The following is a 16914-nucleotide window of genomic DNA, read 5'->3' as shown; positions in this document are numbered from 1 at the left end:
TCTGGGCTTTACAAACTTACAAACACTTATTCAGGGCCTTCAGTAAGGTGTCATTCCCTCTCACACAACTCACAACTGTTGAGGTTCCCTTTTTCTGGTCCCCCAAAGCAATGACGCTGAATGGTCTGGAAGGACACCCAGGGTAACCGGCACATAGCTGATCACCATCGGGCATCCTGTGTACGAACGAGGTCAGAACGCTTGGCTTTCCTCCAACAACATTCCCCTAAAGACTGTCTCTAAGAAACTTCCCCTGGTTCATTGCTCCCTTGTCAGGTAGAGACTGCCCCTTCGGTATCGAGGTAAGTTTCCCTGTGGAGATCTGTTCACCCCTACCTAAACTGGAACCAAACCTCAACCCTATATCAATAGTTGTGCTTGTGTGCCTCAGGTTTTCACTCTGGTGAGAGGAGAAGTTTTACAATTGTTTTTGTATTGCTAGTAAAGTGCTTAATTTAACAATAACAGGTTAATACTGTTAAAACCCTGCTGTAAATTGACAGCCATCATTTACTGTAAATGTTTTTGTATTACAGAGGTTGTGGTTTGAGGTTTTTGCTTTGGATTCGTTTCCTCTTTTGGTCCTGTCTGGTGTTTGTATCTTCTCTCCCTGGTCTTGTGTGGTTGGTCCTGTGTTCCCCTGAGTGTCTGTATGTTCTGTTTCCTGCTATATTTTGAAGTTGGGTTTTTGTCTCGTCTTGGCTTTAGTTTTACATCCTGTGTCTTCCCGCTCTTGTGATGACCTGATGTTTTCCACCTGCTCCCCTGCCCTCTTGCCACCTGCCTCTCGTTTCCTCATTACCTTGTACATTTAATGATTGTGCTTTGCCTGTCTCTTGTCAGATCCTTTTGTCTTGTTCGTGTGGAAGTCAGCGTTCCAGGCTCTCTTTCTCCAGCCCATTATTCCCCCACAGTTTACCTTCCCAAGAGGGTTTTTGCCAGCCCCTGAGCTTCGTTTTTTGTTTTTCCCTTTTCCTTGGACTTTGTCTTTTTGCTTGGACTCTCTTTTGCCCTTTTGTTAAAATAAACCTTTTTGCAACCTCTTCCGCGTGCCAGCTCCTCTCTGCATTTGGGTCCTCCAATCCCTGTCAGCAGATTATTTTGAAACATAGATCTCAATACAAAAATGACCTGCACATAAAAAATTGTATGAATTTTTTTAATGTGAGAACATTTTCACACCGCAAACAAATACCTCAAACCACTAGCAGGTGAAACAAAGAGGAACTATATCACTGCCTGCATGCGAGTTTGTGTTTTTAGAGTGGCAGGCCTAATTCTAATGTTATGTTCAGTCAAAGTAAGTAAGTAAAATGTATTCATAAAGAACTTTTCACAGACATAAGTCACAAAGTGCTTTACAGGGCAAAATACAAGAAACATTACAGAGTGGGAGTAGTTACACATCCGTATTACACAATTTGATGATAACATTCTTAGTAAGGTGTTAGAAAGTGGCTAGATAACAATCTTTAAATACATTTGGGTAAAACTAAGTCAAACCTGTTTGGAACTAAGAAGAAACCTTTGAGATCAAATACTTTGAAAGTCTCTTGTAATCCAGATGAATTTGTATCTCAGAGAAGTGATTTAGAAACACTATTGGCATAGTCACTCTCCAGATAATCTGCGGCTAAAAACCCCCAACTCTGAGTAACTAAGACATAAGAATCTTTGCATGTCATCATTGATGTGTTGTGTAGATTATGCATGTTCTGCTTGGTGCAGTCATTTCACTAAATTTAAGAACAAACTGCCGGGAAAGCAGAATAATATTATTTGGTATTTAATAAATGTAATCTCATGTTGTTAGTGATGAATGCAGAAGGGTTGGACTGCAGGAAATAAAGTCCATATGAGGGATCACCACGTTGGCATGCACACATTAAAAAAACTAATTAATAAAAGTGTTTTTTTTCAGTTGATATTTTAAACATTTAATTCTCCCAGTAATGTCTCCAACAGGACAATGAATGATTAGTAGCAGAGTCACCCCATTTGAACGAGAGTCAAATGGTGCGGCAAAGCGAATGCAACACGCCCCCCACAATATAAATATTATTAACATTTTCTTTTGCTAACATTAGATACTTACACAGCTAACAGCCATATTTAGCATTAGGAATATACGTTTTGTTAAGGCATTCACAAATGTTAGCTCACATTAGCTTCTCTGTGTTGTTTGGTACTGAGACAGAAACAGGTCTCAAACAAAATTAAATTTCCGGTGGCGTGTCTGAAAAACGCCTTTTTAATGTAATTTAATGTCAAGGATATTCTGGAGATGTGTAGCATGTGTAGAGTGGGTCCAATATTCACATTAGTGACTAGGGGGCAAAATAATTGCTTATAATCTGTGTTCCCGTCACTTGTCCCATTAGAATAAAAACAATCATGTGACAGGCCGAGCAATCGGCATGTTCCCAACAGCCATGTTTTGAACTGGGACTGCAGTAGTATTACTCGTAAACAATAGATTAATCAATAACCAATATAATTGTTGTTGGCAGCTGTGAGTCAGGTGACTCTGCTGATGTTAACACATTGAATACCTTCAATAATAATTAAACTCTGACAGCATTTATCGGATAGGAGCATCTCAGCTGCTGTAGACAGAAACCACAGACCTGTCAATTTTCTCAGCTTCACAGAAATGCACTTCCTGTCAAACTAAATACCACAACATTATACATCACAGTAAAGCTCCACCTCTTTTTGTATGCAGATGTACACTGAGGACTGCACACAGGATTATCAGAGAAGACAGACGGCAACGCAGAGAGATGGTCCACATGGACAAGGGTCACCTGTTGGTGCTGCTGCTGCTGCTGCTGTGGAGCTCAGGTAACAAGGAATAATAATAATGCATTTTATTTATAAAGTGCTTTTTACAACACTCAAAGACATTTTAGAAAAGAGGAAATCTACCCACTATTGATAGGTAGGACTCGCACATGCATGCACGCACACATGAACACAAGCGTCCATACTGGGGACATTGGGATGTCTCTCCCAAGGTAATTAGTGCCTTAACATGTGACAAGGCACTAATACATATGGGTACAATGTTTGATTTCACCAACAGGAAGTTATTAAAGATAATACTGTAAACATTAAAAGTACAGAAATTGTGCATGTTTAGTAATAACCATGTATTGTTCATTGAAACTTGAGCATCGCTTAATGTCTGCAATTGCAAAAGCCAGCTGTAGTCAATGTCCGATAAGATGGCATGCATTGATCTTTCAGTTAATTTCTACCACTACTAAGACTCACCAGGACCTGAGGCTAACGTCTCAAAGATGATGTTGTTAGCCAGCTATCCTGCTGGATTTTTTCACACACACAACACAAGTGCATATTAAAGGAGTTGTTAACCTTAATAAGGCATTGTTCTGGCTTTAGATCCGGTTACTGCAACTGGAATAGTTGCTGTAACTGTATATTACATAATAGAGTAAGCATTATTCCTAGCAAAGCAACAAAGAAGCTTATAAGAGATTTAACAATGACATAATACTGTACGTTAGTTAGTTCAACTCAAAAGTGTTTATGTTGCTGTTATAAACACTTATATTCTGTTTGAGGTTTCTGCCTGTTCAAAGGAAGTTTTTTCTCGTCACCGCCGTACTAAGTGGGGGAATTGTTGGGTGTCTGTAAATTATAGTTTTCTCTAGACTTGCTCTAACTGGAAGTGTGTGGTATCGTAGCCACAGTGTCAAAGATAGACCGGCAAAATTCCAAAAAGTACATATTCATTTCCACTGATTCTACCTCTGTCCTAAGCTGGGACCCGGAACATTTCTCAAGGCATTTCAATAAACAGCAACTATGACATCTGATAATACGATATATGATAATACTGGGAGGTAGTGTGGTCTCCCAAAAATTCTAGCAATCCCTCCAAGAGCAAGCATTTAGTGTGACAGTGGCGGGGAAAAACTTCCTTTTAGGAAGAAACCTTGGTGATGAGAAAAAAGAAAATCCTTTTAGGAAGAAACCTCAGACAGATCCAGGCTCTTGGTAGACGGTGTCTGACGGTGCCGGTTGGGGGTGTGATGAACAGTGGCAATAATAGTCACAATAAAGATAACGGAACTATGACTAGAAATAGTAGTTGTAGTAGTTCATGGCATAGCAGGGTATTACAGGACGTAGCAGGGTACAGCACAGCATAGCAGGGCGTATTAGGACATAGCAGGGAGTAGAATGACACAGCAGGGCGTAGCAGGGCACTCCAGAGCGTAGTAAGGTGTAACGGGGCATAGCAGGTCGCGGAGCACGACCATTGGGATAACTGCAACCATGATTTAGGTGCCACCCTAATCCAAGGAAACATGCTGGGTGAAAAAAGCTATATAATATAGTATAGGGGTATACAGAGCAGTCTACTATTTATATCAGAGCTGCACATGGTGCTTCTTACTGTATACTGTCTGCACCCTTTGTCACTCATATCAATGCACAAGCCCCCTACAATCCTCATGCTGGACGTTCATGAGGGGCGGTCGACTCGCACAAGCGAGTGACCGTCCAGATTAAGCACAGAATCAGGGACTCTGTGAAGCCAGATCTCAGTAAACACAATAAAGTTTGATTTCTGAAATTCAAAGCAGTTCCTTTGGACCGCGTGTTGCTCAGGATTATTGAGGTAGTGTTGGTTTACTTTCTCGCCGGCGAAGATGCTCTCTGACGCCTCCCCGCCTTCCTCGCTTTTGCTACGCCCGTGTGGCTCGGATCACAGCCGGCAGATGATCCGGGGGTGTAGACTGGAATAGTTGGAAAAACAACAATGTATCTCTGGAGTATATACTGTACATTGTAGTCCATATTCCCATTGTGTTGCGGTGCATGGAACTAAAAGATCACTAATAATCATCAGAGCCAACAGCAGCCAGCTAAGTGTAGGCTTGATACCATTGTTTGAGGCTATTGTTTGCCCGCAGTACCTGGCAGATGAGGTGTCATCAACTTGCTCAATATCAATAGGCAATGCCGTCACAAGCACACGTTCGTGTTGCTAACAAACAAACGAAAAGACACTTAAACAGAAGAAAAACACTTAATAGAAAACAAAGGCGACAGTAGCACAAGACCAGGGACCTGTTGCACGAAAGTAGAATAAAGATATCCAGGATAAGTGAAAAAGCGCAGCTTGACTTAGTGTGACCTGCTCATCGCGGCTTAATCGGTTGCACGTTTGCTGAGCCAGGATGGCCAGGTGGAGATAGCCAGGATAAGTGCACGTTCACGGCTTTCTCAAATAGACCACGGTATTGATCACAGATTTACTGATGCAGAGATGAGAAGACGCATGCGCCAAATGTTTCACCCAATGAGCAGCAGCTTCTAATGGAAAATAACGAGGAGGGAAGAATATGGAAAAAGGGAAATACGGCTCTTATCAAACGGAGAAAAAAAGCCCAACATAGCGGACCCTACTGAATGTGTGGGGGTTTAAAAATATCTACTTTGCCTCAAAAGAGAGCAGAGGGAATTAATGTTCCTCGGGAAATGGACCCTACGGACACTACGGAATTTCAAACCCTTATTCACAACGTGAGAACATGTTTTACAACCATGCACAAATCTCTATAAGCTATATCTAATTCTTTGTACAATTAATGTTCATACAGAACAATCAGAAAGGGACCACAACTAGAAAAAAAAGTAAATGACTTCAATACACGCTGTGAGCATATGTAAAACAATATTCATGTTTTTTTATTCTTCTGACAAGTGACCGCACCAAAATAAAAAGATGAAGAAGCATTGTGGTGTTCCCGGTGTGATGAATGATAACTCCACTACATACGTGCTGTATATAGGCCACGTTCTTAGTCCGGTGATGTGAGACTTATTAGGAAGGTTATGAAACTAATGTAAGCTATAACAAAAAACAATAGGCCCACTTATTAAGGAGTGCGCTGCGCGCTCATCTCTACTTTTACAGAGAGAGTGGACACTGACACAACTCGCAGGTCTGCTGGCAGGCAATAGCCACCGGCCACGGGCACCGGGCAGCAGCCACCGGGCAGCGGCGGCCACCGGGCAGCAGCCAACCGGGCAGCGGCGGCCACCGGGCAGCAGCCACCGGGCAGCGGCGGCCACCGGCCACCGGGCAGCGGCCGCACGCCAGGCAGCCTCGACATAGTACCGTCCCACCGGGAAAAGTCCCACTCCGCATCAGGGTGCCAGTGCAACCATTTCTAACATCTAAACAACTGTAGTAGGGTTTAAATCAAACTCGCGAAAACAAAAGTGAAAAGTAGGCTAATGCATGTTAATAAAAATAAAGCAGAACACATGCAGAAGACAACGCAATAACTGTTAAACACGTTTATTTCGGATCAGAGCCGCAGCTGATTTGACACATGAGACTCCAGGATTAATCTTAGCCTGGCTGTTAGCCTGCTCTGGACCAGGCTAGCCGCAAAGAATAAATCTCCATGGTAACTTGGCTGGGCTTAATTCAATCTGGTTTCGTGCAACCAAGTCCAAGCTAAATTCATCCAGGATAACTTGAATATCCCGGCTTAATCCCTTATCCTAGTTTCGTGCAACAGGCCCCTGGTCGCTACAGAGCCGCACCCCCGGAAGTTAAAGTAGATATTATCTTCTCTAGAAGAACACTTTTCTGAGGTATGCTACCTCCCCCCAGTTTCCCCTCAAATGCATAAAGCAAACATGACTAATCACTATACAAGACACCCCCCTTCCTTGGTTCTGACTTCTGACAGGCGATGTCAATGATGACATCATCAATGCTACAAATACAGCCTGTTGCTGGGCAGCTCCTCCCCAAACATTTCAGCACATTGGTATAAACAAACACATTTTTCTCCCATCCCGCAAGGCTATGTGGAGTGGCCAGACCGTCCTCCGCTCCGCAGCATGTGGATGTTCTGGCAAAGTGAGACTAGGCCTGAGCGGACAAGCCAATTAGCACGTTGCCCGCTAACCATCCAATCAGAAGATAAATCAAACTTTCCAATCAGTGCTCTTTTTATTCCATCCAACATGTCTGTTCATACGGTTCTGTCTTGTGGATATGATTAACACAGATGTGTGTCAGTTGTCCTACACCTGGCCCCCCTCTGGGCGTGATACACCTACATGCTTCCCTTCTTCTTGATGACTCGGGGGATGTGGTGTGCAGGGTGCCGTTTTTGTTTCTGATAAATCTGAATGATAAAAGATGAAAGGAAAAACTTTGCTGATTTTCAAACGGCTCTGTATCAAGCCATATTGTTTTGATAGCGTCATGCTTGTCTTATTATAGCTTGACATGTCGCTATCAGCCGGCACATAAGCACTATTACAACTTACGGTAATAATCATTTATAGGTGGACACCACAATCCATTTTGGCTAGCAAACTTTGTTAGCAAATATTAGCTTCAATGTTGTGCGATTCAGTGTGAAAATAAATGGACACCTTAAAATGTCTCAAATCTATTCCTTATACCAATTTGACCACAAAACAACATGTGACGTCATTAAGCTCAGGTTTTTATTCGCTTTAAAGTTGTGGGATGGAAACACACTTTAGCAAACTTCAGATGATTGGATTGACAAGTGGATGAACATAGTGACAGCAGAGCCGGCTGTACATGCAGAATAACTGTGCTTCCCCCCATTCTGCCTGCTCACCCATTCACCTGGTCCTTGTCATCTAGCTGTAGCTCCGTTCATCTGCATGTAGCATGCCGTGCTACGTTGGCACAGAGCCGGGAAAATCAGCAAAGTCTCCCATGATTGACTTAGAGCTCAGCCACATTGTCAGCAGCCGCAACAGTGTGTGAATGGTATAACGTAAATGTGTGTGTGTGTGTGTGTGTGTGTGTGTGTGCGCGTTTCAACGCTGTCACAACCTCTGTCACTGCTGTTGTTAGCTAGCTCGCTGTTGACCCAGATCAGGCAGGATTTGTAGTCATGGTCGAGGGACATAAAAACTAATATACATTTTAATTGGACATTAATTTAGTAAACGCCCTCGAGTGCAGGATGATGTAATTGGACATTTGAAACCATTTCACAGGATGACAACAGTGTTTTTTAGTTTTATTTTTAACATATATTTGCCATATGACAAGAGATAAATGAAAAATTAACATAGGAAATAAACACTTGCATTTTTCCACTTTGCAAGGGCTTTACATTCTTCCCAAACAGTAGTTTACTGAGGTGTTTTTGAGCCGCTAGAAGATTCTCTACAGAACAACCTGTGAAAGTTTGTTCTGTCCACAGCTGTGATCCAAATGTGCTGCTTTATACATGTTTACCTTCTGACTTTCTTCTCAGAACTCCAGACTGAAGGAAAACACAACTCAGAAGGTAAATAGAGAAAAAAATTAAGAATCATTTTGGCAGACTCAGCCGATTTTACCGATGACTTTCTTCTTTCTGTTCAGAGTCTGTCAGGTTGGAGGGAGGTCGCTGCACAGGAACACTGCAGCTGAAACATCATGAAGAATGGAGGCCAGTGAATGACTTGGACTCTGTCTGGACCCTGAGGACAGCAGCTGTTGCCTGCAGAGAGTTGGACTGCGGCTCTGCTGTTTCTGTAGAACAGAGAAAAGATTTCTCATACAGATCTGTGTGGGACATCAGGTCTTACTGTGTAGAGTCAGGATCTGCTCTGAGTGAGTGTGCAACATCATCTTTCTCTTACTACCTCCTGGATCTCACCTGCTCAGGTAAGCCCATCAGTAACATTACTTATGACAGCAATCCCCCTAAATGATCGCAAATTATCCCAGTTAGCAAATGCTGTAAACATAGTCTTTGCAAATCTTTGCAATTATTCCCCAAAAGAATAAAGCAGGCCTGCCTTGTTGCAGATCAAATTTTTTTTTTAAACTTGCCATTTTCAGCCTGTCACAAGTTAATGTGACAGGCTCAGTTTGTTTTCTTAGTCATATTATTTTGTATTGAAGGCAGCCAGGTATGACTTAAAGAAGAAGCAGGGCTATGATATACTATGCGTCCTGCTGGGCAAAACTGTGGTTGGTCGCCCTCCAAGTGAGTGTCTAAATACAGTGGGCTAGTAGTAGTTAGCTGCAGGTTTGCTAGCTCAAAGTTTCATGTTTCCCCTAGCAAAGACATTTTGAGAATGGCAACACACAGAGAGCGGCTGGGGCCTAAAATCACATGCCAGATGTCAGCCTTTATCCTAAAAATGAACTGTTGTTCATCCTGACTAGCCCATCAGTGACATCAAGGAAGTAATGTAATCAGGTTGACACACACCTGCACTAGCTAGAATGGCAGCAGACTGTCTCCATCAGCCATAATGGAGTCTGATGAGCTGCTCCCTTAGGATATTAAAAGCTGAATGCATAAATAAATATACATATCTGTTTATATGAAACATACCTGTCTGTCCCCTGGGCAAACCAGCAACCAGCCTGAAAGGACTCCTTCGGGACCTGACAGTATCCAAACTCCCACGTGGCTTCCTTCACCCTTCTTAAAAGGAGAGTCCCGCCCTTATCTCTTTTAGATTTTAGGGTTCATTTTCTAGATTTTTATTCTGGTTTACAGACAAACAAGAAATAGTGAACTCTTTTAAACTTGTCTGTATGGAGAGAAAATATTGTGGAGTACATAGCCAAAAGGAATAGAATAGAGAAAACTTCAGATGATTAAACCGTATTATTGTTTAAAAAGAAGTGTAAAGTGTTCAAAAATGGAAATAAATTGAGTGTATTAAGAAACAGTTAATGCCCAACAAAGTGTTCATTGTCAGGTAATGGACGATTGGGAGGACGGTTACCTCCGCCGAATTTCATAAATACCTGACAATGGACACCTAAGGGCATTAACCCGCTGACACCCTGGTCACTTGCCAAGTAATATTTTTAAATCATTGAAAAACAAATGTTTTACAATCGTTATAGGACTCCTCTTGTAGGTGTCCTATAACATTTTTTTTTAGATACCCTGCAGCCATTCAGAATCGAGTACTCCCCAGATCATGGTATAAATGTAAATGGGATTTCTGTGCAGATGTAAGGATATGTTTTGCTGTTAATTATGAACTTATTTTGGAACTGTGCTGAGTCCAGTTTGAATCATTTGTTTTATTTGGTGTTTGGTACCTTTTTTGTCTCTGTATTTGATATTCTATCACCTCTCCAGACTCTGTCAGGCTGGTGAATGGGACCAGTCTGTGCTCAGGCAGACTGGAGGTGAAGAATAATCAGTCTCCCCAGAGATGGTCCTCAGTGTGTGAAGCTGACTTTGACCAGCAGGATGCAAAGGTTGTCTGTAGGGAACTTGGCTGTGGGAATCCTTCAGTCATCCAGGGGGCGCTCTATGGAGAAGTGGAGGCTCCAATAAGGACCAAAGAGTTCCAGTGTGGAGGGAATGAGGCTGCTCTCCTGGACTGTGGAAGTTTAGGCTCAGATGGAAACGTCACCTGCTCACCTGGAAAAGCTGTTGGACTCACCTGCTCAGGTTGAAGAGGAGCAGCTTTAATTTGATTCATTTATTTATGTTCTAATGAAATTCACTTTATTCTTTTACTGATGACACTATTGTTTGTGTTCAGAACCAGTCAGGTTGAAGGGAGTCAGCCGCTGTGCAGGAACACTGACGGTGAAACATCAGGGCGAATGGAGACCAGTGTCTGACTTTAACTCTGTCTGGACCCCAAATACAGCAGCTGTTGCCTGCAGAGAGTTGGACTGTGGCTCTGCTGTTTCTGTAGAACAGAGAAAACAGTCCTCGATCATATCAGTGTGGAGGATCTGGTCTGACTGTGTTCAGTCTGGATCTAGTCTGAGGGAGTGTGCAGCCTCATTTTCCTCTTCCTACATCCTGGATCTCACCTGCTCAGGTCAGCCCATCCTTAGTCTTGCATTGCCAGACCTATGTCCACAACACTGTGGAGTAATTTATACTGGGATAGAATAAAAACACTGGCTTGTTTGCATTTATTTAAACAAATCCCAGTATTCTTGAGTGGTGCTAAGCAGCGACAGTGGCTCAACAAAATATCGATCAAACAAACATTATTTCTATAGCACATCTCATACAAGTTATTGTAACACAACGTGCTTCGTGCAAAAGCAACATAAAATAATACTTTGTTTGGTTATACAGAGTAAAATATATACAAAAAATGTGTTGAACACGCATGCACAAACACACACGCAGCGACAAACTCAGGTATTCATTGACTTTTGTAAAAAGAAAGGTTTTTAGCCTTTTTTCAGTGTTCAGTGTGGATGCCTCTCTCAGTTCCACTGGCAGGGTGTTCCATATCATTGGGGCATAAATACAAAAAAGCCACCTCCCCTGCTCTCGAGTTACAGAGAGGGATGGTTAACAGACCACAGCCTGTGGATCTGAGGGTTCTCGCTGGTTCATATCCAATGAGCATACTGAGGTGCAAGGCCATTGAGAGCTTTATATACTAGGAGTAGAATCTTAAAATAAATTCTAGCCTTTACTGGGAGCCAGTGCAAGTCTAAATACAGGTGTAATATGTTCAAACTTCTTTGTTCCAGTAATATTTAGTAAGAAGTAAGTAGTATTTTGTAGTCACTGCACAGCTGATTTCGGGCTGCCGGTGAACAGACCGTTACAGGAATCTAATCTACTTGTTATATATGCGTGAATCAATTTTTCAGTCTTCTTTTGACAGTAAGCCCCTTAATTTAGAAATATTTTTAAGATGGTAGAAAACTGATTTTGTGACTTGATTGATGTGACACTTAAAAATTAAATCACTTGGAAAGCGTGGCCATGGCTGTCAAGAGTACTACAAGAGTTGCTTTCCATGGTAGTTTACCAAGCCAACATTATTTTCTGCAAATATCAGGAATTCTGCAACAAACTTTATAAATTTGTTATAATGGCGTTGTCACATGTTTGCAAAGGGTCTATAGGATTAATTTTTCAGTAAATAAGTATTAAAACGCCACCTAACAACACATTGGCCAAGGGTGGTGGAGCTCAGAACCCCTTTATGGTCATATAATGCAATTGGAAGTAACACCACTTTAGAATAATACAACTGAGGGGATGCAAAAAGAAAGTCTCTTCTGGAGAAAAAATGATGTCTACCTAAGAAAAAGGAATAACCCTTACAGGTGAGATTAACTGCACGCCAAATGTCCATAAACCCCAAGCTGCTGGCCCATGATTTCAAAGCATTTGGAGCCTAAACCTGAACCCAAGAGGCCTTTATGTTTGACCGTTCAATGTTTAGGTCCCACACAGCATTGAAGTCCGCACCAACAACAAAAGAATAGTCCATTAACTCCAGCATTTGATTGGTGAGCGTATTATAGAAATTGTCATCAAAAACATTTGATGACGCTAAAGAGGGAGAATCCGTTCGACAACAATGGCTACTCCCTTTGTTTTTGAGCTTGCTGAGGAGGATGCAATTGCATGATAAAAATCTATAAGATAAACTGTATCGGCCTATAGCAAATCCTGTAGTAATGCAAAGTCAACATTTTCCCTTTAGAGCCTTCCACCCCCTCCTTTAACCTGACGATGCAGATATTGCAGATTTGGTGTCTGTCCTCTGTGTCTGCCAGCTTCGCCTCCAGCACTTGAAAAGCGTGGCCATGGCTGTCAAGGGTACTTCAGTTTCTTTTCATGGTAGTTTTTAGATTGTTCACGTCAGATCTGACGGCGCCAAGGCTTGCAGTCAGAGATGCTAAATGAGCATGAATCGCAGTTAGCTTTTGTCGTTTTCGATTCCCACTTGTTGAAAGTAGTTTTCTGTTCCTCCAGTAGTTCCTCTGCAATGGCATCAGTATCGCTGCGTTGTGCTCTGCTCTTGTAACCGTTCTGTGTTAAGTAACTCTGACGAGCACACAATAATAGAATATCGGAGTTGGAACTATATAACACAATTAATTGGTTAGGTTGGGCCAAGAGCTACACTTTAAGCTGCTATCTCTCTCCAGCTGATCACATGACTCCATGTTTTCTGTTTTTAATGGTAAACTCACGTTGCCATTGTACTGTTTTATGGCAACACTGTTTTGTTTGGTGTCTTTTATCGCTTTCTAATTTATCTTCTATCATCTCTATCTATCAGACTCTGTCAGGTTGGTAAATGGGACCAGTCTGTGCTCAGGCAGACTGGAGGTGAAGACCCAGAGGTGGTCCTCAGTGTGTGAAGCTGACTTTGACCAGCAGGATGCAGAGGTTGTCTGTAGGGAACTTGGCTGTGGGGCTCCTTCAGTCCTCCAGGGGATGCTCTTTGGAGAAGTGGAGGGTCCAATGAGGACCAAAGAGTTCCAGTGTGGTGGCAATGAGCGTGCTCTCCTGGACTGTAGAAGCTCAGGCTCAGATAGAAACAACTGCTCATCTGGAAAAGCTGTTGGACTCACCTGCTCAGGTAGAAGAAGAGCAGCTTTGATTTGGTTAATTTCTGTTCAAATTTACTTTACTCTTTCGCAGACAACTCTCTTGTTTCTATTCAGAACCCGTCAGGTTGGTGGGAGGAATCGGTCGTTGTACAGGGTCACTGGAGGTGAAACATCAGGGAGACTGGAGACCAGTGATTGTTTCTGGCTTGATCACAGAGGTAGGAGCTGTTGCGTGCAGAGAGCTGGGCTGTCTTTCTCCTGTTTCCGTAGGATGGAAGAAAGAGTCCTCAGTCCGATCTGTGTGGATGATCAGCTCAGACTGTGTTCAGTTTGGATCTACTTTGAGGGAGTGTGCAGTGTCATATTCCCATTCCTCTATCCTGAATCTCATCTGTTCAAGCTCATCAGTGACACAAGGCACAGGTATGACATCATGTATGACCAAAATACCTGTCTGCCTTTCGAAATACCTGCTTGCCAAAATGCATAACTGCTTATCTGCCTTGGTGAGCTGCCTACCGAAATGCATGTCTGCCTGCCTATCTGCCTGTCAGACTGCTAAACTGCAGTTATAAACTTGACAGAGGAAACAGAACTAGATTTTTATAGCTTCTGAAATAATCCATCTAAAATTGCTGTTTCTCAAGACACTATTAAAGCTGTCCGACAGCAGCTCTGCTAGGTTCATATTTTAGATAAAGTTAAACATATATTCCTTGTTAATGTATTGTTTCACCCACCTGCTATTAATCAGAATGGTAATATGATCAGACTAGCCAATATTATCTCTCTCCCTCTTCTTCACTCTCTCTCTCTTTGTCACACCTCTTTGTTTACATGCCACAGGTAAAAAGAGGCTGAGCAGAGGATACTAATTAACTTTTTAACTTATAAGTGTGATAGGTGTAAGCGATCCGTGTACATGTTAAAGTGATTTTAGATTTCAGGTCCCCACAGTTTGTGTTAAATGGGATTTGTTGGATTTCATGATGTTGTGTGTGATAACTCTCCATGGGTTTGATCAGATTCGAGGCCTTTTATCATCAAAGCGGTTGTCCTGCTGCTGACTTTGCTGCTGGTGAACGTGGCTCTTTACTTCTACTATAAGGTATGGACACATGCGTGTTGTTTAGACAACTGGTCCTCAACCTCGGGGTTTGATGGCCTTCTTAATTTTAAGGGGTGTAAGACAACCTTTTAAACCAACTATTATGTAAACACATCATGACAGCGTTCACACAGCCAAATAACCGTTAGCGACAGACATTTAAGAACCAACATTGATCACAGCATTTTGGAAATCACCACCACAAACAAGCAATATTGTTACTAAATAATATTATTTACTTTTACATTTTAGAGGGGTATTTCTTCTTGATGACCGTTTTACCAAATAAACCTTAACATGTAGCACAAAGTGGCCGTGATGGCCGCAATGATATCAGTTGGCACGGTGACCTAGATTTTTAATAACTTACCTGATGATCATTGCTTTAATTAAAACACTGTTCATGCCCCTTGTTATGTTATGAAATGCCTCTCGAAAGCTTGAAATTTAGTAGTGACGACTTCATAATCTTCTTCAATGATAAAATTATAATGATTAGAGATAAAATTCATCCCCTCTTGCACTCATCTTCTTTCGGTTTCTCTTTAAACGTAGAACCTAGAAACAGCTTTAAAACCTGACATATTCTTAGACTAATTTTCTCTCATTGACCTACTCCAAGATGCTTGAGAAAGTAGTCACTAATCAGTTATATGACTTTCTACTTAACAATAGTTTATAGAAAAGGTCACTTAAGGAAAGAGGTTGGAAACCACTGGAGTGATGCAGAAAGTCACCTCTGTGTTCTGTCATATCTCTACAGGCCAGCAGGGGACGGCAGACAGACACACAGGAGGACATTGAGCTAAATGATTATCACCTGGGTGTTCCTGCAGTAGAAGAAGGGCAAACTGAAGAGGAAGGAACAGAGTAGCACCTCCAAAGAGCTCCTCTCACATCCAGATGGATGTGAGAGGAGCACAAATTATTATGTTACGTTATATACTATAAAGCTCACAGCTCGAAGGCCATTGGTTCCCACTGAAAGCGTACAAACGCCTGAGACTTTGAAATTACAATTCAAAACTAGAAACAATGTTGGAAAAACTATATTAAATAAAAACTTGAAACATTGACAAAATCCTCTTATTTATGTATTACAATATTCAAAGCAAATTAAATTGAGTGACATTTGAATTAAATCCTGAGAAAACAGAGAACTTAGAGCCACCTTCTTCATACCTAAACAACAGAATAGGTTGATTGCCAGTGATTCCTAAAACGACACAGACTGTCGCACATTGCCCGTTTTAAACATGTGACCATAACACGTGACTGCGGTGGATATTTTGATCATGTGACCATACTATTAAACATAATGAACTGTTTAAGATAGCTAACATTGTAAACTATTTAGGGAGGGTTAGTAAAACATCAGGGATTGGCTTAAAATGAAGAATGCTACCTCTTTTGCAGAATTTGGTTGTACTTTGCCATCTCACTTACTTATTAATAATTACTAGCCTCACAACCTAACAACAAATGTTGTTATGAGCTGCTTACACAATCACCCCACAAGATTTTTTTCTTGCAGCTGGAGATCTGCACATACAGGGTTGGTGAACCAAATCTGGTGCCAAGTTGAGAATCAGTTAGCATTTGTGATTGATTAAAGAAATACAATGCACTAAAGTCATGTACCTCACAAACAAAGTACAAATCGGTATTTTTTCTAAACAAATGTCATGCTTTTTTTTATAACAAATGTTTATTTTTGTACAGGAATTTACTTGATTTTGTAATGGATTGCTTAATTTCATACTTAAAGGAATACTATGCTGATTTTAAAGCAACTCTGTATCATGTCATGTTAGCTTGCTAGGTTATATATCACCAAATATAGCATATTCTGCGTTAGAAAAAGGCCATAAGCCAAAATGAAAAGTATAATTCAGGGTAAGAGGGTTACAAGTTCTGGGTTTAGATCTTATTTATAAGATATCGGTGGTACCGGACTCATACAATGACAGTTATGTAGAATGATTACTGAAATGTAGCAGTTTTACATATATATTTTAATTCATGATTTTAACTTTATATTTTTGTACTTTTTTTACGCGATGTATCTCATATCATATCAAGATTTCTTATTAACTCACTATCATCTATTATGTTCCAATGAAATAAAACCGCTTTAATTAAACTAAATAAAACTCTGAATGAGCTGATTGTTGCTGTAACAAGGGAATTTCCCCGCTGTGGGATGAATAAAGTATCATCTTATCTAATTTCTCTTGTTAGTGTTGAATTTTCTTATTTTGTGAAAATGTTGTGTTTGCTTTCTTTTAATGTGAGCGCTTTGCATTCAACAGAAGAGAAAACTACAAGGTTCTTATTATGACTGACCAGAATTTTTCTGATAATTACCAGAAAACTGTCTGTTAATTCTGAGATACAGATGTAACTATGAGAAAAGCTTAAAATTGTTATTGATGAAGGCGGGATGGAGGTATATGATTTAATGAGC

The 16914-nt window shown here is 41.2% G+C and overlaps 1 protein-coding gene across 1 annotated transcript; it reads left to right on the top strand.

Annotated features, from left to right (window-relative positions):
- The first annotated feature begins 2770 nt into the window (after positions 1-2770).
- Positions 2771-16540, top strand: LOC116676276 (CD5 antigen-like). Its single transcript, XM_032507502.1, has 9 exons — positions 2771-2844; positions 8304-8336; positions 8414-8698; positions 10143-10460; positions 10555-10842; positions 13066-13368; positions 13454-13762; positions 14365-14447; positions 15211-16540. The coding sequence occupies exons 1-9, from the start codon at positions 2784-2786 to the stop codon at positions 15319-15321; spliced, it is 1791 nt and encodes a 596-aa protein (XP_032363393.1). The 5' UTR covers positions 2771-2783; the 3' UTR covers positions 15322-16540.
- The last annotated feature ends 374 nt before the right edge of the window (positions 16541-16914 follow it).

This window comes from Etheostoma spectabile, chromosome 3, assembly GCF_008692095.1.
Source record: "Etheostoma spectabile isolate EspeVRDwgs_2016 chromosome 3, UIUC_Espe_1.0, whole genome shotgun sequence".
NCBI classification, from domain to species: Eukaryota; Metazoa; Chordata; class Actinopteri; order Perciformes; family Percidae; genus Etheostoma; species Etheostoma spectabile.
Note: the sequence above shows the minus strand (reverse complement) of the source record. Positions and strands in the feature narration are given on the sequence as shown.